The sequence below is a fragment of the Talaromyces proteolyticus genome (genome assembly GCF_021365285.1).
Source record: "Talaromyces proteolyticus strain PMI_201 chromosome Unknown BGW36scaffold_6, whole genome shotgun sequence".
Classification (NCBI taxonomy): domain Eukaryota; kingdom Fungi; phylum Ascomycota; class Eurotiomycetes; order Eurotiales; family Trichocomaceae; genus Talaromyces; species Talaromyces proteolyticus.
The window spans coordinates 1,708,954-1,733,554 of record NW_025764282.1 but is presented as its reverse complement, the minus strand read 5'-3'; the positions used below and the strand labels follow the sequence as shown (position 1 = coordinate 1,733,554).

Sequence of the window (24,601 nt, the reverse complement as noted above, 5' to 3'; positions counted from 1 at the left end):
GCGGACCGGATCATCAATAATCCTTAGCATGCAATTTAACTTACTCCTCCGCGGAGCTTGCAATCATGCTAGGATACATCATTATGGCCAGGTTTGGTGGAATTGTAACACATTATCGTCTTATTATTAATACTCTAGTCACATAATCTTCATCCGAAGAATGTTCTACTCTCGTAACACTCTGTCTGGCGACACTGGATCTTGTAAACGATCCAAGCTTTCGGCGCAACTTTTTTGCGGGTACCAGAAATCAAATCTGTTTGTCTCCAAGAACCTAATAATCCCATAGCTCCTTTACAGCAAAGGAGGCAGAACGGTGAAGCGCTTGCGCTTATATTTGTCACCGAATTCTTGACGATAGCGACGCTCTTTCTTCTTGGCCCAAGCCCACATTTGTAAAGTGCCAACGACAAGGAAGAGGAACACACTCCAGCTCAGTCCAGTCAGAAAGTAGATACCAATCCAAGCAATAATCTCGAACATGTAGTTGGGACAAGTCACGAGGCCAAAGCCAAAGCCTTTCGGGATTCCCCGCTCGGTAGTTCCAGGTCGTCGAAGGCTTCGCAGAATCAGGTGGGCATTCAAGTTGGCTAGCTCCCCAAACACAAAAAGGGCCAGTCCACCATAGTACAAGACCGGGTGAAGGCTGTCTGTTGCCGTGGGAGAGTCGGGGCGAAATACCCAGTAAGCAATGTTGACACCAGCGAGAGCCCAGTAGTGGCCACAGTTTTTGAAAATGTTCCTGGCAGGCATAGTTGCAAGACTAAAGCGATGGATAAAAATCGTCTCGAATTCGCGTTTCAAGAAGTGAACAAATAGAGCGGCACACACAATTTGTTGGAGCTCCGACGGCTCAGGGATTTGTTCGAAGTTGAAGTAGAGATAAGGTCGCAGCAAGTAGAGGAAGATAGGTGGAATAACGAGAGGACCCAGGTATTCAATTACGTATACGAATCGCCAGCCAAGTTGGGGACCTAAAATCTCCGGTTAGTACAGATAGTGGTGAGAGAATACAAGCATTGGACGCTTCGTACCTAGATCTTTGACGTAAACGACGCTCTGCGCACGGAGGCCGCTATCATGAACAGTCTCCGATCCATTTGACAATAGGCTCCCGTCGGAACCCTTTGTGATCCTCAGTCGGTGTACCGATTGCCCTGACTTCTGGGCGACGGTCTTGTAGAGGTCGCTAACAGGCGCGGTTGCCGGCAGTGTGACCTCCTTTGGAAGCCTGCGGATCGGCTTTCCTAGGGAGATGTAAGTTTCAGAGCTAAGATTAAAACATGCTGTCTCGCTAAAGCACCGCTCTAGGCTACATACCTCGGGGATTGACTACAATGTCAATTGTTGACATGTTGATCACGGGTTAGCCACCTGCAACAATTATTCTCGGCAGGGAAGAGAGTAAAATATAATATTAGAAACGATAGGATTGAGCGTGATGAAAGAGAAGAGGGTGAGGAACAGGAGGAGGATGGATATTTTTGAAGGGGGGAAAGGACCCGCAAGTGCTCGACTCTCCAAGGAGCTAACCCAATGCCACTTTAATTGACGATCCTCGGCACATGAATTTGCTTATGCATGAATGCCAGACCAGTAATTGCGGCGTAGGTCTCCTGCGCGAAATTTTGATATGATAGGATGAACATCCTAGGACGTGTGGATTGCACAAAATACTTGAGAATTACATGTCGCCAGGCACAGAGCGCTGAACTACACCCCGTTTAGTACATACTCCAACTCCTAAGAGTCTTACTAGCCAGATGGAGTTGTCAACAAGACGGCCGCATTCGCTAGTCGAGCTCTCCCTTGCTATTACCAATGGACCTATCAATGACAATATACAAGTCTGTGCCATCTGTCAGATCGTATTAAGTGTGTTGTTTCACCGTTTCCTCCTTCAATCTCGCATCTTCGGAGGGATGGCCATTAGTTGGTGATCACATGCATTAGATGCTCTGCAGTACCTTAATAGACAGTTTCCCATAATTGTTGCTTTACCTGCTGCACGATTGCCAAATATGTAGTAAATGTATCCTTGGGTCCTTGGAAGGGCTGTGTGCATAGCATTGAGCGTGGTTACCATCGAACTGGCGATGACGTTAGAATACGTAAACTCTTGAGACGGCCTGAAACTTCAAGTATTCATTCTTAGCTGATAATATCGTTTTATGGGATGTATGATGCAGAGATCCTCGTTTCAGTCAATAATATTAATTACTTAAGCAGCAGGTTTAAGATTAGTGGCTTGCAGCGCGGAGTGAAATCCATCAATTCAAGCCAAGCATGGAAATATATATACCTAGTTGTATATACGAGATATATAACTGCCAGCACTCCTAACACCGTATTTCAGCTACAACTACACCGACGACATCAACTGAAGCAGCAATCTATTTATAGGAGTAGAATATCGAGTCTCGAGGGAGCTTTAGAATGCCTTTCGTAAAGCCACCTACAGTGCTGTTTCAAAGGAAGCTGAAGGTTTCTGGCGAGTGATATCATGTAGCTCTGTAGTAAACCCTAGCGCCACCGTGAACTGCTACAGTACCCCCCGGCTTTTAACCTCTAGGAATAACCACTAATCTGGTAAACTGGCTGCTTGCCATTCAAAAACAATGCGAGGCTTCACGGGTCTTGTATGACGATGGCTGACATGTGAAGTCAATTTCAGCGTCGAAGGCGGCGAGCAAGTAGGGGCTACTGGTCTCCTGGAATGAGAGTGCTAGAACGCAACATATTAGCACGGATAAACAAACAAACACAACACAAAATAAGAATCGAAGAAGACGGCGTCGCTGTTCACGAAGTTTCCACCAGCAAGGCTCCCGTGAGGCAGCGAGGCAGCCAGGCAGCCTAGCCGGAGCAAACCTAGAGCGTCCCCACCTTCTTTCTCTTTCTCAACATGGACCTTCAATATCCACCCGACCAATTCTTTCCTTCTGACTTCGCTTCTCCATCGCCTTTTTTCTTGATCCTAGCCGCTCCGTATCGAGTCCTGCTCTCCTTCACTTTCCCTTTCCCTCTATTTCTTCATCCATCCTAGATCGCGTTGGCAGTAGCCCCGAGCTCCGACCTGCACCGTCAGCTCTGTCCGCTGTTCGCCTTCCCGCAATCGAACCATCTTCCTCTTTTCGTGAAGTGATTATCCGACTCGTGCGCACACAATCTGCAAACGTCGACGTGCCGTCCCCCCTTTTTCCTGCCCTCACCATCCCATTGGACCTCTGACTTCTTTTTTAAATACCCGAAACACCGTCTCCTAGGTTCCGTCTGGCCTTGCCCCTCTGTCCTGAGCGTTGGCCGGAACGCATCCACCCCAGACGTCATTCGTTTACTTCAGCTTGACATTCCTCTCAACGACCTGGTCCACCACAACATCACCAAACCTCTTGACTCAACGGCCGGTCTACGACCTGGGGAACTCGGCTTTTCCCATGGTTGCCGCTGTTCCATTTACTTAAAATGGGGAGAATTAAGAAGGTGGCGGGCTCGAAGCATGAGGCTACAATTGTAAGCACCGAAGTCCATGACACCTTCATTGTTGGAACAGTATGCTAATCATCGATACACTTTCAGTCCCCGTATATGTCCGAGTTCATCAAACTCGCAACTAATGTACCCCTCGCCAAGCTTCCGGCACACCTTGCGACCCTTCCACGCACATGGCCTTTCCCGCGAGGCGACCTTTATCATTGGATTCCCCTCTTAGACCGATTCGATGACATCTTGGCCAACGTTATTGACCGGTACGGACTGAATGCTGGCCCTCAGATAATACCGTTCAACCGACTTGTATTGACCGACACTCTACGCATCGACGGCTCCAACGAAGAGATTGAGATCGACCAAGTGCTGAACTCTCTTGGATATGGACCCGAGGGTGATCGAGAACTCGTGGAGGCCATCCTTGATTTCTCACAGTTACTACAGGAGAAATGTGGGAATCGCAGTCTATACAGTAGCAGTGACCGCTTAAACGACCTATTGAATACAACCTCGAATAGCCTCCTGTTGCTTACACTCCGTCTAGCCCTGGCTCTAGCTCAGCGATACCATGCTCGCCAACGGAATGCCAGCACCACGCACTTCCAACAGACTTTGTTGGCCGCGCACTACAATATTGACTTGGAAAAGGTCCAGAAACTTGCATTACCATTTCCCCGACCAACTGTGCTAAGCAAGTCCTCAACTGGTCCGTCTTCACCTATTGTATCTACTAAAGGAAAAGAAAAGTCCTTAGCAACCAGGCACGATGCCAACGATGCCATTGCTTTACTTCGAGAGAAAACAGGCTGGGAAGAATGGGGTAATGTTAGAGCAGTATACTATCCTTCGGGTATCTCCGACCAGGATAAATCCTTGCCAGAAGTTCGACCATATGAACAACCCCAGTCCCAAGTGCCTACCACTCCTACGCCATTGCGGAGAAGTGCGACTCTTCCAACACCCCGTCTTAGTCGCATGTCCAGCACCGAAGAGTCTCCTTTAGTACATGCTACCACACCTTTGGCCAGGGCTGGAGAGTCATCTCGCAACTCCAGAGTTGTCGAGGTTCCATCTCTGAAGGTTGCCTCAACCAGAATTGAAACCATTATTGAATCGAAATTGGTCGAAGTACCGGCGGAGTCGAAATACGATTTTCTTCATCGAGTGCGGACCGCTCGTTCCCTGGTTGAATCTGATAAAACTCGCGAGGAGGCCTTGTCAATCCGTCTACTTGCGCTTACTAACTTGGCCTACCTTTATCCGGAAACCATTATGCATCAAAAGATATTGCAACAGGATTCAGATCAGCCCAAACGTCTACAGCTGGTTTATCAACTCGCGGAACTGGCTCATCTTGGCGCTAGTGGTGACCTCACAACCCTGCGGACCACACAAACGTTCGCATTGCTCGCATTGGATGCTCTGACGAAACACAAAGGAAGATCTGCCGATGTTTGTGCAGCCCTCAGCGTTAATGTTAACCATGGCATTCTAATGTTCCTGACTCGAAAAGCCATAACAGAGCTTTCTACCGAACAGGAGGATGAAAATGAATCGGATGAGTGGCGGGATGCCTTGTTTTTGCTGCTAAGGACATTGCCAGGCTCCAGCTCAAGGACTCCAGAAACTTTAATTGCAGCTGGGTTGATCCCTATGTTTGTTGATGTCTTGAATCTTCGCACCGAGAAAGCTCGACTTGTATACCCTCGCGTCCTTGAATTCCTGGATACATTTGTACATGCTGTTCGAGATGCTCTTGCAACATTAGCAGCTGCCAAGGGATTCGAAGCTATTTCCGATTTGATAGGATTCGAGACTAGGTCTGCTTTTGACAAAGTAAACGAAGGTGTTGGCATACCACCAGACTTCCGCACCCCATCTGTCGACTATAATATTCCATATTTTCAACAGCAATCTTTGAGATGGCTCTTCAGATTCGTCAATCACATAATGCAACACAATGGAGGAGGTTTTGACCGGCACATACGCAATTTGGTTGATTCACCACCATTGTTGACTGCCCTCCGTTTGATATTTGAGAACGCACCGATCTTTGGTTCTCATGTGTGGAGCGGTGCCATCAATATTCTAAGCAGTTTCATACACAACGAACCTACTAGCTATGCTGTTATTGCCGAAGCTGGTCTCAGCAAGAGTCTCTTGGAAGCAATTGTTCTACAGGATCTTAAAGCTCCGGATGTGCCAGAGCCCTCCGCAGCCGTTGCTGATGTAGAATCGACCGGGGAAACGAGTGCCATGCCTACTGGCGGACTTGCAGCTCGAAATGTGAATTATGTCCTCGCGCGCACCAAGGGACAAAAATTAGCAAATGGAATTTTACCTGCCGCAGAAGCAATGTCGTGTATTCCCCAGGCGTTTGGGGCTGTCTGCCTCAATTCAGCAGGACTAGACCTGTTCAAGGCATCCGGTGCTCTTGACAGTTATTTTGAGATATTCGAGAGCCCTGCCCATGTTAAATGCATGGATGCAAATCTTGTGCGTTCATTAGGAACTACGTTTGACGAACTTGTCAGGCACCACCCGGCCCTCAAAGAGTCAGTTATGTCCGCCGTATTGGTCATGGTTGCCCGAGTTGGATTGCTATGTAAGAAGATGGCTTACAACGGCGCCGGAGCTAAGTTGTGGGCCAAGGATGAACAAGGAAACGTATCAGTGATAGGTGGCAAGCATGCCTTGCCTGTGGAAATTGGAGAGCCTTTTGAGAAAATAGCTGAACGCAATGGGAATTTTTCTTACCCACCATTGCAAGAGGTGACGCTTCCTAATGGTGGCACTCTGACAGTCGGTGAAGTTCCGAGTACAGAACAACCCATGGCTCAGATTTCCTCAACAGATGCTGATGACTGGGGTCTTACTGCTGCAAATTATATCTACCCTGTCATGCGCTTCCTCGGGGCTTTCTTTGAGAACCAAACAAACTGCACGTATTTTATTGAAACCGGCGGTGTTGAGTTCGTGTTGGACTTTGCAACTCTACCTAGCCTCTCATTCGATTTTCAGAGTCGTCAAGCCAATAGTGAACTTGCGCAATTGGTTCATATGATGGCAGAAACCAAGCCACATCTCGTCATTCCTTCTCTGATTAAACGAAATCAAGACTCTCTCGATCGCCTCGCCGATTTTTGGAAAGAACCCACATCGACAGGCTTTTTCACGCCCTTGACTCAGCCGGATCCTGGGAGTTCTAACAGCAGCGATAATAGAGAGTTGATTTGGAGCCGAGGGACATACTATGTGAAGCATCTTGTAGCTGTTCACGTTTTGACTGATATGTTACGTGAGGTCTATAGCCCCCCAATGTATCAAACACGCCCTAGCCATCAAACATTCGCATTTTCACAAGTCAATCTAGCCGATCAATACGCGACTCTTGTCAGAGACTTAGGGAAGCTTCATGCTGCTTGTGTTTGGGATGAAATTCTCGTGCAGAAAAATCTGCCTAAACGCTGGATTGAAGCCACAAAAGTGTCTAGCTACGATATGGGCAGCGACGAAGCCAACCAAGCACTGGGACCTTCCAATGACAATTTTCGGCAGGATGTGGTTCCTGATAATGATGAAGACCGGCCAATCTCTCCCCAGACTGCCACAAATGCTGAGCTTGAGGGTGTTTCGAATTCCAATATTACAGCGCCAGCAACAGCCGATGATGGTTCTCGAGCAGGTGAAGACGAAGGGCCTACCTTCAAGAACACACAGGCCCTACGGTATCTTTTGAGTTCTCTACCAACGACTATTACAGAATTTTTCCACCTTCTCGGCATAGGCATTTTCGCGAAGCGTCGGCCTGACAATTATCACAGACAGAGTGCATTCATGGTAGCGGATGTCATTGCTGAAAATGTGCTTAATCAATTACAGTTGACTGCTCCTAACAGAGCCCTAGATGTCAAAGATCGCTTTTCCTATCTCATTGTCATCCTATCCGCCTTCTCCCAGTTGCTGTTCGAAGCCCCTGTAGAGCGATCTCACCCACTTTTACTTACATCCATTCTTTTGGCATTCAAAAAGCAAAATGGATTAAAAGTGATGAAAACTATCTGCGAACTTTTCCTGCAAGAAATCAAGCTGCTGGCCCCGCAAGCTGGAAATTTAAATGATGCCGACCACTCAGCCCGCCTCGCATCTGCCTATGGAGGAATGAAGATAATCCTTACGTTCTTCTCAGAGGTCACTTCTGCACGGGAATCGAACCAGCTGCAAAATATCCAGACCAATGACCGGGACCGGGACCGTCCCGATCAATTCAACCCTAGTCAATTTTTGGTAGACTTGCGAATGGAAGTTCTACCTATGGTGAGAGACCTATGGTGCTCTGACTTTGTTGATCAGGCTTCAAGTTCTATAGTCAAATGCCTGGTGGATATTCTCCGTGCAACCCTGGATGGAGAACACGAAGCCGGGGCAGCTACTCAAAAGGGCCGCAATCAGTTTATTTCAGATTATTCTAAGCGAACTTTCTCTCTCAACCGAGACAGGCTCACCACGCTCATAGATCGTGGCTTTGATATGGAACTATGTCGCGAGGCACTCTATAGGTGCAATAATACCCTGGCTGCTGCGGAGGACTATTGTCGTGCCCAAACCTGGCTTCGGCCACCTCCTAGATTCTCTCCTGGACCTGATCTTGAAGCGACAACAAGGGTTACGGGGCCTACCGAGAACATGTCGATAGCAGATACTCCTCATTTCAACCATTTGACCGTGTCGGACCGCAATGCCGCTCTAGCAAGGTATTTCGGAGACGGGTCGACTCGCTTCACGGCAGGTGAAGGAAATCTGAATGAGATAGGAGAAAACGAGCCCGGTAGTAATACGGAATTCTTGGCCAGGACGTTAAACCATATCTTCAATGATTCGGATACTCTCACCAACGACCCACTAGAAGAAGCTTCTACAGAAAGTCGCCGCGGTGCACCCAGCGAGACTGTAATTCAGTCAACTGAATCACGCAAGAATGAGGTTACGACTATCGGGGAACTTGATGCTGAACGTGACAAAATCAGAATCAATCTCATAGAACGATGCCTTGATGTCCTCAATGTTCATCACGATGTCACATTTGAGTTGGCTGATCTCATTGCTGCAGCAACGAAGAAACATCGGGACCCGGAAGGATTCCGAAAAGAAGTTGGAGAAACGTTGGTGCAGTCTCTGGTTTCACTACAGATGGAGGATGATTTTCAGCCATCTGGCAAGAAGATTGCGGCGTACGCTAATCTACTGGCTTTGGTTCTTCAAGACAAACAAATATACAACGCGACAGTGGATGAGCTAAAGGAGTGTTTTGTTACTCTTCTTGGATTCATCAAAATATCCCATTCCGATAAGCCAGCTGAAGAGACGTCTCCATGGATTGGGCAAGTATTGCTCGTCATTGAAAAATTGTTATCAGATGATGCTCAACCACCTCAGATACGTTGGTCACCACCTCAGACTCTCGATGACTCTATTGATACTGGAAGGGCTTCTCTTGAGCCACCTCTGCTTGCGTTGGATGAAAAAATGCAGCTTTTTGAGTCGCTACTAGATATCCTTCCTAGGATAGGAAAGGATGGCTCTCTCGCGTTATCAGTGTGCCGAATCATTGTTATTCTCACACGCAGTCGACAGATTGCGGTTCGCATGGGCGAGAAGCGTAACCTTCAGCGTCTCTTCGTCATGATGAAGCAATTATCAAGCTCTACAAATGACAAACTACAAGGTGCTTTCATGCTGGTTTTGAGGCATATCGTCGAAGATGAGGAAACCATCAAGCAAATAATGAGAAGCGAAATTACCTCTAGCTTCGAATCTAGATCTTCTAGGCAAACCGATACAACTGCATATGTCAGACAAATGTACCACTTGGTACTTAGGTCACCTGACTTGTTTGTGGAAGTGACTAACGAGAAGTTGAAACTACAACGATATGAGGTAAATCAGCGACCCCAAAACCTGGCATTGAAAGTTTCCAAACCCGAACCTGTGATACCAAAGGCAGATCCTGCAGAAAAGGCCATAGACAGCGTTGAAAGCAATGAGACAGCAGAAATGAGAGACAAAGGAAAGACCTCAGATATCAAGCCCCCAGTCGTCGAGAATCCTGATGGTGTGATCCATTACTTGCTGTCAGAACTTTTGTCCTATCGTGATGTTGACGACAAAGAAGTTCCACAAGACAATGTTGATATAAATGCAACTGACCGCCCAGAAACGCAAACTGATACTGAAATGTCGGTAGCTGCTGAAGAGCCTTCACCGTCATCTTCGACTGCAGATCTGACTAGCACGCGAGGATCTAAAAAGTCAGAGAAGTCAACATTCAAGGCGGATGATCATCCGATCTACATCTACCGGTGCTTTCTTCTACAATGTTTAACCGAACTTCTGTCATCATACAACCGAACAAAAGTGGAATTTATCAATTATTCCCGTAAAGCTGATCCCCTGGCAATGACACCGTCAAAGCCACGCGGGGGTGTTCTCAACTACTTACTCAACTCACTGGTCCCTATCGGGACACTAGAACACGACGAAACGATCGCATTCAAAAAACGCAGCAATACTTCTTCTTGGGCAATGCGAGTACTTGTAGCATTGTGTACTCGCACCGGTGAATTCGGTGGGAATAACAGGCGACGAAATACCGAAGAGGAAGAGGAAGAGCCCGAGCTCCTCTTTGTTCGGCGCTTTGCTCTCGAGCATGCTTTGAAGGCGTATAGGGACGCCATGTCCTCTATTGAAACGCTTGATCTCAAATACTCCCGCTTGATGTGTCTTGCTGACCTTTTTGACAAAATGCTCAGCGGCTATACATTCGCCAGTGGAGACACTGCTTATCCCTCTTCCACAAGACAGCTTGCGAAAACGATGTTCGAAAAGCACTTCATATCAGCTTTGACGGCATCGATTGCGGATGTTGACCTCAATTTCCCAGCATCCAAAAGAGTCATAAAATATATTCTTCGCCCATTGAATAAGCTTACCCAGACTGCTGTCATTTTGAATGAAACCTCCAGCATTTCAGCCCTAGATGAGACTGACGAAGATGAAATATCTTCCGCAACTTCAGTCTCAGATCTCGATGATGACCGCGAGGAAACACCAGATCTATTCCGACACTCAACCTTAGGAATGTTAGAACCACGGCACGAAGAAGAGACTAGTGAGGAAGAGTCTGAAGAGGACGACGAAATGTACGACGATGAGTATGGCGATGAGATGGACTACGATGAAGATGTTCCCGAAGACGATGGTGAAGTAATTAGCGATGAGGATGAAGATCTTGGAGGCCGGGGTCCCATTGAAGGCCTGTCTGGAGACACTGGCATGGATATCGAAGTCCTCCTTGATGAAGACGATGAAGATGATGAGGATGATGAGGACGACGACGACGACGAAGAGGATTCCGATTTGGACGATGAGGACGACGAGATTATGGCAGGGGAAATTACTGGTGATCATGGCAATGACAGCTTAGCAGGCGATGAGGAAGAGGAATGGGAAAGTGAAGAAATGTCCGAAGATAATGAGGAGGCTGCGGAAATGCTCACCCAACTTGAAAATGAACTTGCCGATATCAGGCAGGTTGACCAGCATGGTGATGGGCAACGATTCGAGGATATTTTTCGTGTAATGCATGAGGCAGCTGGTGGCGTGGACGACTTTCCCGGGAACAGCATGCGGGATGATGTGCAGGATGAGATGATCGACGATGATATGAATGAGGATGAAGGTGTGGACTTATTTCCCGTTTCACTTACTATGCTAAACACTAGGCTAGATGAAGAAGATGAGATCGATGAGCTCGAGGAGGAGCTAGATGACATGGATGAAGACCAAATCTCCTACGAGGAAGGTTTAGATGGTAAGATTCGTCTCTAAACTCGCACCGTTTCCGGGGTTATTAATTGAATTAAATAGATGAGGACCTCGAGCCATGGGGCTGGGAAGGCGAAGAACCGCCCATACCTCGACATCACCATCACCACCATCATCGACACTTTCGTGGAATGCCTGCAGCGTGGACTACTTTACCCGGTGGCATTAGCCGTCATGGTATCATTCCAATTCCCCCTTATCGCTCTCAGCGCGGCCAGGCTGCCTCTCGAAATAATGATGATGGAACAAACCCTCTTCTACTACGTGCTGATCGTAGTCTAGAAATTACTGGTCAAACCCGTGGTACAGCAAATGAGGCTTTCACCGACTGGGTTCATGGCGTGGACTCCACATCTGGAGGTCGGATGTTATCAATGGATAGCCCCGTCAGCTTTGTAAACGCTATTATGCAGGCCATTGAAGGGGGAGGGCAGGGTGGACCGGGATTTGGAGTTGTCTCTCGACCCGATGGTATACATGTCCATGTTGATCGACGAGCCATCATGCCTAGTAACCGGATTCAAGGTATTTTCGAATTGGGTCGACCGCAGCCCACCCCTACTAGGTCTCGTGATGATCCATCTCAAGCTATCGGCTTTGCTCTAGCAACAACTGCTGCTCGCTGGCAGGAGGAGGCTCGTATTCTCTTCAGCAACAATTACGTTGAAAAGACCCAACGAGTTGTCAACTCTCTTCTACGCGCTCTCGTACCTCCAGCTATTGCAGAAGAAAAGAAACGCCAGAAAGAAGAGGAAGAGGCCCGGAAACGCCGCGAAGAAGAGCGAGCCGAGAAAGAGAGACTCGAGCGCGTTGAGAAAGAGAGGGAAGAGCGTGAAAAAGCGCGAAAAGAAGAGGAAGAAGCTGCTCGTCGTGAAGAGGAACTACACCGGCAAACTGAAATTAGAGCTTCAACCGTTCAAGCAGAGGAAGTTGATGAACCAATGGATGATGTTGAGACCGCTGACTCCATTGCTGAAGCAGCTGCCGAGTCTCAGGAAGTAGGTCCTTCCGAGCCAGTACAACATGTCTATACTACAATCCGAGGCCGTCAAGTGGACATCACAGGCATGGAAATTGACCCAGAATACCTAGAGGCTCTACCAGAGGAGCTCAGAGAAGAGGTTATCATGCAGCAACTTGCGGAACAGCGGTCTCAAGCAGTAGCATCTGGCGAAGAACCGACAGAAATCAGCCAAGAATTTCTCGAGGCATTACCCCTTGAGATTCGGGAAGAAATCTTACAACAGGAAGCTGCAGCTCGGCGTCGCCGTGATCGAGAGTCTGCTCGCCGGCAAGCTACGGCAAGCGGTGGCCCAGCCCTTGCAGAAGAGATGGATGCAGCTAGTTTTATGGCTACCCTTGATCCGTCATTGCGGCAGGCTGTTCTTGCTGACCAGCCCGATGAAATTTTGGCTACACTGGGTCCAGAATTTCTTTCCGAAGCTCGTGCTCTTCCTGGCCGACGGCTGGCACAATTCGGGGACGTTGGCCGTGCAGAACAACGGCATCCTGATGAAGCTCACGATCAAGAAACTAGAAAACCGCAACGCCGCCAAATTGTTCAAATACTCGACAAAGCCGGTGTTGCTACTCTACTCCGACTGATGTTTATGCCTCTCCAGGGGAACGCTCGGCATCAATTGCATGATATTCTTCACAACGTTTGTGAGAATCGCCAAAACCGGGTTGAGGTGATCAGCCTTCTCCTTTCTATACTCCAAGATGGAAGTGGCGATGTGGCAGCTATAGAACGGAGCTTTTCTCATCTCTCATTACGAGCCAAGATGCCGGCTACCCAAAAAACTCCACAGTCCGCTAAGCGTACTCTTCCTTCCCAGGCTTCGAGCAGTGCCAACAGCGAAGTTACGCCTCTCATGGTTGTCCAGCAATGTCTTGGTACACTTTTGTTCTTGACACAGTATAATCCTCACATTTCCTGGTTCTTCCTCACCGAGCACGAGTCAGCCTCCATGTTGAAACTGAAAGCATTACGGAGGGGTAAAGGCAAAGAGACAAGGGAAAATAAATTTGCCTTAAATTCCCTATTATCTCTATTGGATCGAAAGATGATCATGGAAAGTCCTAATTGCATGGAACAACTGTCAAATCTCCTCAGCACAATCACCCAGCCTCTTACTATTCTTTTGCGACGTGAAAAAGAGAGGCAAGACGAAGCTAAAGGCAAAGAACCTCAGCATTCTGACGATACAGAAGCTCAAATTGAACCGGCATCCAACCGCGAACAACCTACCGATAATCAGGATACTCCTATGACTGAGGCGGCCGATGCTACGAAGGCTAGCGTAGATGATGAAAAGGCTAAAAAACGCTCGATTGAACCTCCAGTTGTACCACATCATAATCTGCAACTCGTCGTGAGCATTCTCGCTGCAAAGGAGTGCAATGGTAAAACATTCCGAGACACGCTGTCGACGATTAACAATTTATCAGCAATTCCTGGTGCGAAGGATATTATTGGCAAGGAACTCATATCACAAGCACAGACGCTAAGTGAAGCAATTCTCTTAGATCTTGATGAATTGCTTCCTCATATTGAACAAGCCAGCTCTGGAACAGACATGCAGGGCCTTGCACTTTCCAAATTTTCGCCTGCCAGCTCAGACCAGGCCAAGTTGCTCCGTGTTCTCACAGCGCTCGACTACCTGTTCGACCCGAACCGAGTTGACAAGATTAAGGGTGCTGAGCCAGAATCTGCACCCAAAGAGGATGTACTCAAGACCCTCTATGAAAGCTCAAGTTTTGGCCCACTCTGGAACAGACTGAGCGCATGTTTGAATATTATTCGACAAAAGGAGAATATGCTGAATGTCGCCACTACATTGCTTCCATTGATTGAGGCTCTTATGGTTGTGTGTAAAAATACGTCTTTCAAAGAAGCTCCACCTTCGCGGCGTGGTAAAGAATTCTCCGTGACAAGCCCACCCCCCGATACTGGGTCAGGCATGGAAAATCTCTTCTTCAACTTTACCGAGAATCACCGAAAAGTACTTAATGAGCTTGTTCGTCAAAATCCTCGTCTCATGAGCGGAACTTTCTCTCTCTTAGTCAAGAATCCTAAGGTTTTGGAATTTGATAACAAGCGGAATTACTTCACTCGTCGGATTCACTCACGTGGCACGGAGTCTCGACACCCTCATCCTCCTCTACAGCTGTCTGTGCGACGAGATCAGGTTTTCCTCGATTCATTCAAGTCGCTTTACTTCAAATCTGCCGAGGAGGTGAAATATGGCAAATTGAGTGTTCGCTTTCATGGAGAAGAGGGCGTTGATGCTGGGGGCGTGACCAGGGAATGGTTTCAAGTTCTTGCCCGTGGCATGTTCAATCCTAATTATGCACTGTTCATTCCTGTTGCGTCTGATCGAACGACATTCCATCCAAACCGTTTAAGTGGTGTCAATACTGAGCATCTAATGTTCTTCAAGTTCATCGGTCGCATTATTGGCAAGGCTTTGTACGAAGGCCGAGTCCTTGATTGTCATTTCAGCCGAGCTGTGTACAAGAGCATCCTTGGGAAATCCGTTTCAATCAAGGATATGGAAACACTTGACCTTGACTATTACAAATCTTTACTTTGGATGTTGGAGAACGATATTACTGACATCATTACCGAGTCCTTCTCTATCGAGACTGACGACTTCGGTGAGACGCAGGTTATTGACCTAATCCCGAACGGCCGCAACATTCCCGTGACTCAAGATAACAAAGAGGAATATGTGCAGCTAGTTGTCGAGTATAAACTGGTTGGGTCTGTGAAGGAGCAGCTCGAAAACTTCCTGAAAGGTATGAGCGGACTCAAATTTTTGAAAAAGTTATCTGTCACTAATACTATTCTCTAGGATTTCACGACATAATTCCACCTGATTTGATATCCATTTTCAACGAGCAAGAACTTGAGCTACTCATCTCTGGTCTACCGGAAATTGACGTGGACGACTGGAAAAACAACACGGAATACCACAACTATTCTGCTTCGTCCCAGCAAATCCAATGGTTTTGGCGAGCAGTCAGATCTTTTGACAAAGAAGAACGTGCGAAATTACTCCAGTTTGTCACGGGCACCAGTAAGGTCCCACTCAATGGCTTTAAGGAGCTTGAAGGTATGAATGGATTCAGCAAATTCAACATTCATCGCGACTATGGCAACAAAGAACGCCTTCCAAGCTCACATACCTGCTTCAATCGTAAGCTTATTCTCTTGATTTTATATATGCGATTCTTTTTCTAACCGGGCCCACAGAACTCGATCTGCCAGAATATGAGAGTTATGAAGATCTCCGCCAGCGGGTCTACAAAGCAATGACTGCTGGTAGCGAATACTTTGGATTTGCGTGAACAAGGGAAACCATTCTCACTTCTATGCTTTGCGCAACTGGCTTAGGCAATGTGATATCCTGCATGCGATGGCGCTTGAGTATTTTCGTTATATTTTTTTCTCGATTCATTGCGGGTTTGTTAAATTGAGTTTATCGCATACGTGTGGACCAGAGAGAGCGATTGTTCATGTACTTTAGAAGTTTTTTCAGTTTTCATGTTTTGCAAGGGGATTGTAGATACTAGGACGACGCCTGGCTGGTTTCTGGAGGAAAGTTTCATGGGAGCAGATTGAAGTGCAGGTCAATTAGCTGTCTATGATACTAATTATTCGCGAATGAATCCAGGCTCTCCCATTATCATTGCATTCTATGTATTGAATTGACTATTGTTCACAATGAATGCTCTAGACTCTTTACATCCTCTCGAGGAGGAACACTAGGCAACTGCTCTTCGTAGACTCAGCAAAACGTCATAATATGTTGGATAATAGTAGATATATTGGGCTAGAGCTGTGTATGATCATGAAATTACAGGCATTCATCGGTTTTGTGAGTCACTTTTTTCGAAAATTGTAGAATGATTGCGATCTATTTCCGGACATTCTTTATCCGGAGAGGCTAATTAGTAGTCCCCACGCGGCTAGTTTTGGGGAACGAAACTTTTCGACTTTTCTCCTCATCGCGGGGTTGACTGGCTAATTCATCTTCTGTCTGTGGTCTTGCAAAAGTTCTTTTTGCTCCGTAGCCCGATATTCGTCTGATCAAACATTATTTTCGAAGAAACCTGATCGTTAAATTCTCTGTTGGGAATGGCGACTAACAGCATCAAACTTTTGACTGGCAATAGTCACCCGGAGCTTGCAAAGCTCATGGCGGATCGGTACGATAACGCACGCTAGAACGGCTAATTTGATATGAGCTGCAGGACTAACACATATACCAGCCTGGGAATAGAGTTAACTAAGATTCTGGTTCTTCAGTATTCCAACCAAGAAACGAGTGTGACTATCGGTGAAAGTGTACGAGACGAAGATGGTGAGTGAGAGAACGTCTTGTTTCAGCGCAACTCGAAGACTTGAATCCTAATTCATGCACGATCTACAGTTTTCGTTCTACAATCTACGAAACCGAATGACATCAATGATGGGCTTATGGAGCTCTTGATCATGATCAACGCTTGCAAAACTGCCTCGGCAAGGCGAATCACCGCTGTTATCCCGAATTTTTTCTATGCGCGCCAGGATAAGAAAGACAAGAGTCGAGCACCTATTACTGCCCGCCTCATGGCAACCATGCTGCAGACTGCAGGCGCAAACCATATCATCACTATGGACCTTCACGCTAGCCAGATCCAGGGGTTTTTCACTGTTCCTGTGGACAATCTTTATGCGGAGCCGAGTATGTTGAAGTGGATTCGTGAAAATCTAGATGTCGAGAATTGTGTCATCGTCAGCCCTGATGCTGGGGGTGCGAAGAGGTTCGTACATTCTTGCCAAAACTTGTCGTGAACAAAAAGTCCCAGACAATGACTAACGCCGCATTCTTTGGTGATTAGGGCCACTGCAATTGCAGATCGTCTCGACCTTCAATTCGCTCTCATCCACAAGGAACGAGCTCGTCCCAATGAGGTTTCGCGCATGGTGCTCGTCGGAAATGTCAAGGACAAAGTCGCAATCATTGTCGACGACATGGCCGATACATGCGGTACGCTTGTCAAGGCTGCAGATACGATCATACAACATGGCGCGAAGGAGGTCAACGCAATTGTCACTCACGCTATCCTCTCCGGTAATGCCATCGGCAACTTGAACAGTAGCTGTCTTCGTCGTCTTGTAGTCACAAATACCGTACCTCATGCAGAGAAGAAAGAACTTTGCGATAAAATTGAGAGTATTGATATCAGTCCAACATTGGCCGAGGCATGTCGACGAACACATAACGGAGAGTCTGTCAGCTTTTTGTTCTCTCATGCAGTAGAGTAATCGATTTGGATGGATTGTATTCGAGGCTTTTTCTCTCTCGATCCTTGTTTTTCATAATGAATCTTTACGATACCAAAAGTGGACACGCAGTCTCCGTGCTTGAATTTTCTTTTTCTTGTTGTGGGAGTTTCGATTATGCCAATTTGATGTATTAAATATATGTGCAATAGTGATAGAAGTGACAGCTCTTTCTCTCTAGCTTCTGTTTATATTTTGATACTTTTCCATGTACATCTTCATAATTACATGGCAACTTGGATAGTTCAAGTCTACGCTACTATAGCCTGTGAAGAGTCTCGGTTTAAAAACCTAGTTCTAACTTGAGAATGTCCAGGTCCAGAGTTCTATAACATAACTACCATCTTCCATTTCAAACTGACAAAAGCAATAATGACACAAAGGTATGCAGTTCGAAACCGAATATGAAAAGAGCACCGTTATTGAAAATGAATCTTGTTGCAAAAAATTGGAATATCATTGATTTTTCTTTTTTTCCCGTCCCATATCTCTCTGCTCATGTAAAGTAGGGTGATAAATAGACAACAAAAGGAATTGAGAAGAGAGACCAACAAAGGGTAAGGAAAAAGAGAAGAAAAAAAGATATGAATAAAAAAATTTCCCCATTTTCCTTGGAAAAACTCTTTTCATGTCTCAAGTACTCCAGCGTGTCCTTTAAAAAAACTGACACACGGTTTTGTAAGATATGGACCGGTGTGGAATTTTAAGAATTGCGCCTTCGCTCCCTTTCATTATTTTAAACCTTTCTAACCGGGCTATGTCTGCATGTAATCCCAGCAAGGTGAGGCTTCGGGCTTTGTCATTACACATAAAACCCAGAACATTCCCTTCTATCAACCCTACATTTACTTCCTCAAAGAAGAAGCCCGACGCTTGCGAAGCTCGGTTCGCTTGGCCTTCTCCTCCTGAACACGGGAAGCGAGGAGCTTGGCGTAGTCGTTACTGTTAATAAGTTATTAGCTAGAATCAGGATTGAATAAGTTGATCGCAACTTACGCAGCCTCACGAGCACCCTCAGCACGGCGGCGCTTGACAGCAATGCGATGACGCTTGCGCTGGAGACGCTGGGGGGTAACCAGACGCTGGATCTTGGGGGCCTTGGTGTAGTCGGGTTTGCCCTCGCGTGTGACAGTACGGCGAATGACGAACTTGCGCACATCGTCCTTCTTGTCGAGACCGAAGAATCGGCGGATCTTGGTGGCGCGCTTAGGGCCGAGTCTCTTGGGGTTGACAACGTCGGTCAAGCCGGGGATTTCGCCTTCACCCTGCTTGACAATGCTGAGGGCGAGGACAGCCAAGTCTTGACCAGTGATGGCACCGCGAACACTCTTACGCTTGCGCTCACCGGTGCGGCGAGGGCGGTAGCAGCTGTGACCATCGCTGAGGAGAAGCTTGACACGGTTGGGGAGAAGAACTAATGATTGATTTAGTTACGAGAACAAGGTTCACGCATTGTCAAGCACAACATACCACCCTGCTTCATGGGGAAACCTTGCTTGTCGTTTCCACCAGTGATCTTGAAGAGCTATAGTGAGTTTTCGTTAGCGTATGATCAAAACATATCAGGCTTGTGAGTCAGTAGGAATTCAGAGCAAGGACTGCACGAAACACAACTTGGTGTTACAGACAATCCTATCCTTTCTTCCTTGGACAGTGATTGGCGAAAAACACGATTTACGAAAAGCCTTAGCAACCAAAACCACACGCAGCACCTTCTTCCCAGCACTACTCTTCACAAGACTTTTTGTTCATTGCCATTGCAGTTTTATCTTGGATAAGGCACACATTTTAAAAGCTGCATATGCTTATGAGTTTGTTCAAGTCGTAGGAAGCCGAAGGTGATACGATGGTCTGGAATTGCTGTGCGGATCTGAAACGTGTTTTCTCCTTTTTTCGTGCAAGGATATGCCTTAGGGGTGCAATAACGGAATGGGAGACAAACATAGCCCTTGAATTCATCGCCCAAGCCATCTCCAGGAACCTAAAGAAGGACAACAGTCAGCCAGTGTCTTGACAAAATTTAGTTGACCTGCCCAGCAAGCGCCTCTCCAGACCATTCATGCATTTCATTTTCATTTTCTCCTCGTTCTTCTATTGCTTTCTCCTTTTTCTGGCTGAAATAATGTCCTGCAATGCATGGTCCTTCGAAGTGCCAAGCTGAAGCGTACGGTTGTGGAAGAAAGGTGATGCTAACTTCAGTTCCCATGCGCTTCTCCATGAAGGCGCGGAGCTTACGCTCATCGTCAATTTCGATCAGCTTCTGCGACCCATTGGCCGGGTAGGAAATGTTGAGCTTCATCTTGACGAGGATTGCGCGGTCAAGACGGAGGCGCGGGTTGTCGACAGTCGAATGATGAAGTCTTTCAAGATCGGCCACAGTCCTGTGTGGGAAATTTCGCTTAGGGACGCACGCTTGTTGTGGGCGGGCTGACTAACACATCGACGCTAGCCTTGTTGGGACGGCCAGGCTTGGCGTAGGGTTGACCTGCGCATCACGTGCCAGATGTCAGGTGACTATATCATGTGATTTGCTATTTGATGCCTCAGGCAGTTACTCGGATGGCTACTACCTTTATGCCGATCCTAGCGCGTGACACATTGCCTACTACAAGAATGATCAGTGACAATAAAGACCTGTTTTATAATGTTTTCTTTGCTTTTGCTGTCTCGGGACAACAATAATATCAACTCTTACTCCGTAACACGGCTCACTGCCCCATTATGAATTGAGCACAAGACGCATGGCGGCTCATGACGACCACTGGTGCTCGACTACGGCTTTCTGGCGATGAATGATTATTATGAACACAACAATGGTAATAATCTCATTGTGGATTTATCAATCGAGTTTATCGCCGCGCGCATCAGGCCAATGGGACTGCCGGCATCGGGGAGTTGTCGGTTAGGCGTTATTTAGCTTTCTTGTCGTCAGCCTCCACGTAAGCTCGTTGTCCCCTGCCCGCTAGTGGCTTCTCCAGAGCCTCGAAGGTATCTTCGATAGCATCATGGTATTGCCTAGATGGTGAAAAACCTCGTCCCACTGTAATGGCTCTGATGAGGAATAAATGCATGTATGTAGTCAGGCCAGTCGTGACGTAGGAACTTGAAGTGTCATCGGTCACGGGATACCGGTTCTCGATGACAACGGCCACTCAAGCTGCATTGCACAATCTCCCGTGTCCACTGTCAGCCTTCAGGCCCCGCCGTCCTTCCTACTTCGTTTCCTTGACCACGTTAGCCTGCACCATCGGACGTCGGCGGCGATCAGAATATCTCTGCTATTGGGGGCCTTTCAATAGTACTACGTACCGCGGCACTACGACTACGGTCTACCTATTATGCCCTCCGTGGCAGTGGAGCACGCGACTGACGAAGGGTCCACGCGTGCAGAGCCACTCGGGCTATTGCAAAAAAGTGCAGACTCCAGTTTCGAGGCCTTTAGTCGACTTTTGCTGCGTTCCCTTCTCTTCTTATGTCTCATCATGGCCGTCTGCCAAGCCAGCAATGTCGCCAGAATGCTCAGCTAACATTTGACGAAGCCGATCATTAACTGTTATCGATCTGGACCTGGAATATTCATCCCCTTGCGCTCGTTTGTCGCTCTTTTGCTTCTTCTTCCAACCTGCCGCCTTTGGCTCCTTCCACTTTGTTCTCGACACACAACCTAATATCAAACGTCTTGCCACTTTTCTTTCTCCACCTTAACTATATTCGATACTATATTTACACTCGCAAGTTGCCAAAAGCAGCAAAAGAAGACAAGCTACGCAGATAGCCAGAATCCTCAAGAAAGAGAAACGCTGGTGACAAAGGGACTGCCACTCAGGATTACCTACTCTCTATTCGGCTCATTTGTTTGCTTTCTTCGACAATAGCAACCTGCGGACAAAAAACAACCTGGCCAATTCTCGCCAGTTGTCTATCAGCGTGGAGCATCTGGCCGCCAGCTCTTGGAGATGCGTTACCTTACAAGGCTGAATGCACTCAGTGGGCTTGCCTTTGTTAGTCTCCTCATCGCTGTGAGACTGCTTTATGTTTCCGGCAATGGCCTGCCTTTTCCGGGAAAATGGGGTGGTACTACTGCTGTGATTCCCGGGGGAGCCGAGCATAGGCTTGTTGTCTTTGGTGACGCTTGGAGCTATACCGGTTCACGCCTTGAAAATGAAGGTAAATCCTGGCCTGAATGGGTTTGTACAATGGTACGATTATTCTCCAAATAACCATGTTTGGAATGCAAATTTTCTAACCCGACGCAGTGGCCTTGCCGCCTAGAAAGCTATTCTCAGAAGAACCATGCTTGCAAGGGTCCTTTGTGCGGATCTGTCGTAGATGACGCCGAACTCCAGAACCTCCAGTCGGACCTGAATAGCGTGAGGGAACCACTCCCGGACCTTCGTGGTCAGATTGATCAGTGGCTGGCTGCCGAGCAAGCTGCAGTCGGGACCAATCCCGCGGACAGCGACATCCAAGCTCGTATGAATAGTACTGTCTTTGCCGTATCATTTTTGGTATGGGATGTTTGGAAATTCCTCCGGATGCCTTTTGATGATACAAAGGGCTCCACGAGCCGCAGTATTGACGTGCTCTTCGAGCAACTAGATCGCCTTCCCGCACAAAGCGGTTCTAACGACCTCAAGGTGGTTCTCATGCTGTCTATTGACCCTACCTTTCTTCCTGCTTTCGACGTAAGCTCAGGCCAGAAGGACCTAGTATCGGTAGTCACCAATTGGAACCAGGAATTGCAAGAGAAGGCCAAGAACTGGCAAGGCGGATCAATCTTTGTTTTTGATACAAACGAATTTCTCCTCGATCAAATCCGCGGGAGGCAGTTCTACATAGCGGGAATGCTTGATGGAAATGGATTATGGGATCAGAATCCCTGGGACGACGTCGAGCACCCGTGTGTGGAGACCACCGACACTGGCAAATGGATGCCATTTCCGGGAAACAAGGACGAACGATGTGAAAACCCTGAAAGGTTCCTTTTCTGGTAAGCAATAACCACTTACCCTTGATGGGAAACAAAGAAATGACTGACAATGTGTAACATTAGGGATGGCATGCATCTCGGCCCGGCGGCGAATCAGATGATGGGTACAGAAATCTTCCATGGCATTGACTCTTCTTGGAACAACTCTACGTCTACTGAAAGCGACGACGAGCAAGTTCAAGAGACAAACAACACGCCTATAAATAGACGCAGGATCAGGAGGAGCACTTCTCTTTCTCCCGAGAGCTAATCAGTGCGTCCCACAATCACCAATATTAGAAGCAGCCGCTCTCATTCCTTTGATCGAATGGCTTGTTTGGGCTTCTTGTCCGCTCCTCCCGCCAATTACCGTTACCACTTTTGTCGTCTCCAGACACGGCTTCAAGCTCCTGCAAGCAGCAGAAAAACTCAAACATGACGAACGATCATTCTGCCAAGGTGCACCGAAATTGTTGATATGCTCAGCTCATTGGTTTTATCTAGGTTCTGGCTGCATTTCTAGGGAGTAGGCAGTTTTAGGCTTTTTCTGACTGCCTGACGCTGCGTTGCCTTCTCTAGGGCGAAGACACCCCTATTACAGCAAGCGATCTTCATAGGCGCTGCCAACCCACCAATCAATACGCACCGGTGCAGCCCTGGTGGCAGTCGCTGTCAAGGCATGGGGCTACAGAGCCCTACAGGCTAGGCTATGGGTTCTGCGTGTTCGCTGCAAGCTCATGTAAGTAGAAGCAGAGCGATTGGGTCCGGACTGCCTGGGAAGCGGCTGTTCCCTTGTGATATGACTATATACATACATAATATGATGCATATACCATGTAAATTACTTTGTCTGCCAATATTTCTCCCCTCTCTGGTGGCCGTCGAATTGTGTACGCTGTACTGCATTAGACCTTTTTTGAGACGTTTCGAATGACCACCGCAATGCAACTAGGCTGTTTGTTAGAAATAAGACCCCGTCGAATGGTGTCCAGTGCCGGCAGTGTTTTCTTTTTTGGTGCAGGGGACGAGGCTGTTAGTCGTCGTGTATTCTCCGGATTCGGGGATAGCGCAAGAGCCCCCCGTCCCAAGTGGCCTGCAGGTTGCCGCATTCGGGGCGAAATCAAACAAAGAAAGACCTCCCAGTCATTATTTATTATCTGTTATTATTGTTATTTTTGTATTTTTCGTGTTTTTATATTTTCCTTTTTTATTATTGCAGTTCGGCCTGGGCTGTAACAATAGAGAGGAACCAGCCCTTGTTGCGGCCTTTCTGTTATTTCCGGCTCACAACAGCAACAACAACAACAACAACCAAAAGCAGAGACGAGGCGGCGCCTAGCCCTAACTCCTACCCAAAGCTAGTCATTGTTCCCCCCTTCACCGACTAATCATGATCACAATTAAGCTCCCGTCAATTGTTTGCATTGGGGAGCCAATGCTGAGAATGAAACGGCACGGGAGATCAACAGCTCTGTTGATTTGGGTGGGCTCGATTCGATTGGTTTCATCCCCCCTCCTCTCCCAACCAGACAAAGCCAACACGTTTATCCAAGTCTAAAATTGGATGCAGATGCCCTGTCATATGTAATATGCAGCACAGTTTTTCTGGAACAAAGCCCTGCTCCAGAGCACTGGTCCTCCTTTGCCCACCGTCCATCCTGGCCTCGGTCCGGTCATTGTACACACGCTCAGCACCATAAAGTCCTTGTGGAGACATAAGGTCAAGAGGACAACAGGACATTATTAGCGTTCCCAGGAAACCCCGGTTTTAATGAACTCTTTCTTGCTTCTTCATGATTTACCCGGCGTCTATTTCCCGCCACCGCCATTATATACGTCCACATATATATACACTGACCGCCGCATCAATACGCATCGCAAATCTAACCGCGGGACTAGAGGACACGGTGGACTTCCATTATATT

The 24,601-nt window shown here is 47.4% G+C and overlaps 5 protein-coding genes across 5 annotated transcripts; 3 read left to right on the top strand and 2 right to left on the bottom strand.

Moving 5' to 3' along the window:
* Nucleotides 1-294: 294 nt before the first annotated feature.
* On the bottom strand, nucleotides 295-1,354 carry BGW36DRAFT_397337 (steroid alpha reductase family protein; the record flags this gene model as incomplete). The annotated part of the gene is made up of 3 exons (XM_046218285.1): nucleotides 295-974; nucleotides 1,035-1,247; nucleotides 1,321-1,354. 3 exons carry the CDS (start codon nucleotides 1,352-1,354, stop codon nucleotides 295-297), a joined length of 927 nt encoding a protein of 308 aa, XP_046072378.1.
* A 2,111-nt stretch (nucleotides 1,355-3,465) lies between these two features.
* Nucleotides 3,466-15,726, top strand: BGW36DRAFT_295443 (putative ubiquitin-protein ligase; the record flags this gene model as incomplete). The annotated part of the gene is made up of 6 exons (XM_046211186.1): nucleotides 3,466-3,513; nucleotides 3,580-11,227; nucleotides 11,276-11,359; nucleotides 11,416-15,174; nucleotides 15,231-15,575; nucleotides 15,632-15,726. 6 exons carry the CDS (start codon nucleotides 3,466-3,468, stop codon nucleotides 15,724-15,726), a joined length of 11,979 nt encoding a protein of 3,992 aa, XP_046072377.1.
* A 790-nt stretch (nucleotides 15,727-16,516) lies between these two features.
* BGW36DRAFT_397335 (phosphoribosyl diphosphate synthase) lies at nucleotides 16,517-17,689 on the top strand (the record flags this gene model as incomplete). The annotated part of the gene is made up of 4 exons (XM_046218284.1): nucleotides 16,517-16,587; nucleotides 16,651-16,742; nucleotides 16,812-17,184; nucleotides 17,263-17,689. The coding sequence occupies 4 exons, from the start codon at nucleotides 16,517-16,519 to the stop codon at nucleotides 17,687-17,689; spliced, it is 963 nt and encodes a 320-aa protein (XP_046072376.1).
* An 863-nt stretch (nucleotides 17,690-18,552) lies between these two features.
* Nucleotides 18,553-20,006, bottom strand: BGW36DRAFT_397334 (40S ribosomal protein S6; the record flags this gene model as incomplete). The annotated part of the gene is made up of 5 exons (XM_046218283.1): nucleotides 18,553-18,649; nucleotides 18,704-19,121; nucleotides 19,178-19,232; nucleotides 19,650-19,688; nucleotides 19,902-20,006. 5 exons carry the CDS (start codon nucleotides 20,004-20,006, stop codon nucleotides 18,553-18,555), a joined length of 714 nt encoding a protein of 237 aa, XP_046072375.1.
* A 1,657-nt stretch (nucleotides 20,007-21,663) lies between these two features.
* BGW36DRAFT_397333 (uncharacterized protein) lies at nucleotides 21,664-22,947 on the top strand (the record flags this gene model as incomplete). Its single annotated transcript, XM_046218282.1, has 3 exons — nucleotides 21,664-21,906; nucleotides 21,964-22,697; nucleotides 22,761-22,947. 3 exons carry the CDS (start codon nucleotides 21,664-21,666, stop codon nucleotides 22,945-22,947), a joined length of 1,164 nt encoding a protein of 387 aa, XP_046072374.1.
* Between the last annotated feature and the right edge of the window lie 1,654 nt (nucleotides 22,948-24,601).